General features: G+C 36.2%; 1 protein-coding gene across 2 annotated transcripts in view; it reads left to right on the top strand.

Moving 5' to 3' along the window:
- The first annotated feature begins 402 nt into the window (after positions 1–402).
- Tg (Transglutaminase) overlaps positions 403–4,049 on the top strand; it is a 59,940-nt gene continuing 56,293 nt past the window's right edge. Inside the window, exon 1 of one of the 2 annotated variants that reach the window (XM_067108481.1) lies at positions 403–1,245. In XM_067108481.1, coding sequence (XP_066964582.1) covers positions 1,110–1,245 — 136 coding nt within the window. In that variant the 5' untranslated portion in view covers positions 403–1,109. The remainder of the gene's footprint in view (positions 1,246–4,049) is intronic. The other variant, XM_067108480.1, reaches the window with a different exon arrangement.

Genomic DNA, 4,049 nt, shown 5'->3' with positions numbered 1-4,049 from the left:
AGAGGACGAGCATCTTTTAGCCGGCGGAGGTATGCCGTTTACTAAGTCAAGATATGCCATTTCTCTAAGTAAGTGCAAATTACCCTAAAACGGATGATTAAAATAAATGTTGCATTTGTGACTTGCATTTTAAGTACAATTCTTTAAACCCCATATTTTTCTTTGGTCATTTTATAATAACGGTTATACAAATTACTAAACAATTTCCTTCCGTTGTATAAATTATAGAAATACCGCAACAAAGTGTGACGTGACAATTGCAGAAACTCGACCTTGTCGGGTTTCCCATAGTGGTCGCGTGGCTGATAAACCGCGACTTGTACTCTTCAGGCGATGACAAATTACTTGGGCACCGAGGTCTCTTCATAAACGCCACGTACCTTTAAACATTTTACGTACACCCGTTGAAAGAGTCGACGGTGAGACCATTCGCGGCGCTAAAGGGGAAATGAACGACAACGTTTCCAAAAGTACAGCGACCACAGAGTCCTTAAACTAAACCTAGACTGCGTTTACGAATGCACATTTTTGTAAAGTTGTTTCGGTATCGTATTGTTGTGCATATTATCAATGATAAATGCGCCCATTATTGTTATTTTTCGATGTTTTAGACTAAAGAAAATTTGTACTTTATCCACGTCTGGCACCCTGACTTCCCCGGAGGCGCTAAAAGTATAAGGACGCCAGAGGGCAGGACTGCCACTCATACCTACGGTAGACTCTGATCGGCGCATTTCTTTGGGCAGCGATTAGTCGGCAACCCGCCTTGCCACTGAGAAGACGTCTGGCAGCGACCTCTCGCGCTCTTCGTGTGTGTTTCTGTGAGGGATTATTGTGCTTTATACCGAACTTCTTTCTTTCATAATTTTCGATTACGAATTTGTCATCAGGTTCTCGTGCCGTTTGCCGAAGCTATTGAATCTCAGGAACAACTGTATGAGTCCTAAGAACTAAAGTTATATTGGATATACGTTTAAATAGTGATTATAAGTTGAGCAACAATTCGAGGGAAGCAGTAGACACCCGAATCGCCGCCTTCATTTCCCAAACTGTCTTTGCACTGAAATTAAGGTTTTAGAACCCAAAAGACCTCCAATACATTCCTGAAAATGGGCAACGCTTGCTCTTGCTGCAGAGATTCGGGTTGCATGGAGTGGCTCTTCCCCAAGAAACCCAATCTTCCTAGCAACCCCGAACCCGTAGACTTACCCAAGCCCGTGACTCCCATCTATAACGAAGGAGCAGGTGAGTTGAGTATGTTGCATGTTTACGAAAAGCAGTACTCGGCGAAGATTAAATAAAGGTAATTTCTTACCACATAAAATAAAATAAACAAAGAAAGGTAGACATAGGCCTAGCAAAAATTACATTCTAATTAGAACAGCTTATTCGCTAAACGCCCCCATAGACTCATCAGTTGTTTAGATTGCGTATTCTCTTTCTATAAAGTAATCTTTTACAATTCGCGCATTCATTTATTAATTACATTTTTTCACAATTATTCGTTCTTTCATTGCATGGCTTTATTTATTGGTTCACTCATTTTTTATTGATTATGCTCTGTAAGAGATTATTTTTGTCATCCACATACATATCAACTATCATAATTTATGGAATAACATGCTACTATCAGTCTATCTATCTATCTATCTATCTATCTATCTATCTATCTATCTATCTATCTATCTATATATATATATATATATATATATATATATATATATATATATATATATATATATATATATATATCACTTGTAAACTTGTGCAGTTATCATTTATACTGTGCGCCATTCACTCTTTACTTGTACGAAATAATTTCTATACATAATATTCACTTTTACCGAATGATTCTAGTAAGCTCTGAGTGGATATCATATTAACTGTAAACAATATGAGACAAGAAAATCAGCTCAGCTGATAATGCATAGACCTAAAAACCCTTTGTTAGTCGTTGCGAATTATTTCGTGAATGGTGCTTTATCAAGAATTAATTGATCTTCAACAGTGAGTCCTAACATGAAAATACTCTCAGTGCTAAATGATCCTCGTGCACAGTTTTATCAATGTAATCGAAGTCTACGGAAACAGAGGTCAGAGAAGGCTGTGGTGAAGAGTGGCAGAAGGAAATGGATGGAGATGTGTTAGACGCTATAAGTAAGTTAGGTCACATCAGGAGCAGCTCGATGGGGCCTTAGAAATGCACACGCATAATTGTGTGTGCGTGTGTGTGTGTGTGTGTAGAGAGAGAGAGAGAGAGAGAGAGAGAGAGAGAGAGAGAGACGAAATAACTAACCGTATTTTTCCTCTTATAACGGGTGGCTTCAAAAGTGTTAACTTTAATTTCAGGCATATCTGAGAGAGAGAGAGAGAGAGAGAGAGAGAGAGAGAGAGAGAGAGAATGGGGAATACACAGTTGAGTGAGAGAGCTTAGATATATGGGTAATACAGTACCCATGAATGTACTTCGTTCAAGTGTCATCATTTCACGTGCAAAATCTGAAGACATCATTCTAATACTTGAGTGCCCGACAGACCTTGATTCTTTTCTACCATAGACGTCCTAATGATGACGATTTAAAGGCGGGAGACATAAGGAAAAGAATATTAACGTACAGTACCGTAACGTGCATTAACTTTCCGTTACTAAAAAAATACACTTCACTTCTCACATAACCTACGGGCATTCAATGCTGTGAAAGCTCTCTTAAGATGTTAATGATATTTGCAGCTTGGTCGAAATTAATACGCTCATAACGAATAATGGCAATGATAGGAGCTGCAATTATTGTGTTCTTTGCAGCTTGTTCGAAATTAATGAGCACATTACTAGTAATTATAATAACAGTAACTGTAATTATTGCGTTCTTTGTTTTAAGCTTAAGACATGTTACCAAGCAATCTCACTCAAATCTGAGACGGCTATAAAAATTGATTGCTATTAACCAATAGCAGCCAGCTGTAATCATCTGGCATCGTTATAAACAATTTGTTAACTTTATTACGGGCTGTTGGGCGAGTGACACCTGCATTGTTATTATAAGATATTATGTCACTGAGATGTCTATATGTGCATTTTAGATAAGCAGTTTTTTAATAATGCTACTGCTACTGTTGCTTATAACGATAGTGTTGGCGAGAAGAAAATTATTAATATTATCATTATTATTATTATAATTATTATTATTATTATTATTATTATTATTATTATTATTATTATTATTACAAGTACATTAAAATACCGATTATAAATATACACATACAACATATATACAATATATATATGTGTGTATACATACGTACATACATACACACATATATATATGTGTGCATGCATATATAAACCTGCTCACGCCTTCCCATTATTCCCACCTTCGCTCCAATGTTCACGACAATTATATCCTTGTAATAACATGAATATTATTTACACTGAAAATGTCAATAAATGCAAGTAAATGAAAATGACTGACACCTCAGTATCCAACTCGTCAGTCATACCGGAGTCATTATCAAGAAGGTCACGCCGGGGCCTTAATGAAGAGACCCATTACCTTGAGAAGGAACGAGGCAAACGGTGGGATCCCAATCAGAGATTCTTGCACGATTTATGCTCAAGGTTCTGTTTCAGCCATTACTGAGGAATATCTGTAAATGACGAGAAAGTTATCGTAAGATTCAATGTCTGTTAGATGAAGGATGCACTTGGCCTTGGCTGACTTGAGGGATCTAGCGTGTTTTTTTTTTTTTTTTTTTTTTTTTTTTTAGTTTCGGGATGCATTATGAGTATTATAACGTTCTGTGTTCCTTCCTAGTGGAGTTGACCTGATTAGGTTTTGTCATGAGGCGAGATAAGCTACTAGCGTAGACAGATTTAACGTGCCACATTGTACACACACGCATACATTGTGTATATATAATATTTATATATTAATATATGTATGTTATATATATAATAATATATATATATATATATATATATATATATATATATATATATATATATGTATATATAAAGTATTTTTGTCAACATGCAGTTGATATGCACGTGC

This window comes from Macrobrachium rosenbergii, chromosome 9 (assembly GCF_040412425.1).
Source record: "Macrobrachium rosenbergii isolate ZJJX-2024 chromosome 9, ASM4041242v1, whole genome shotgun sequence".
Classification (NCBI taxonomy): Eukaryota; Metazoa; Arthropoda; class Malacostraca; order Decapoda; family Palaemonidae; genus Macrobrachium; species Macrobrachium rosenbergii.
This window is presented reverse-complemented; position numbering and strand designations above follow the sequence as displayed.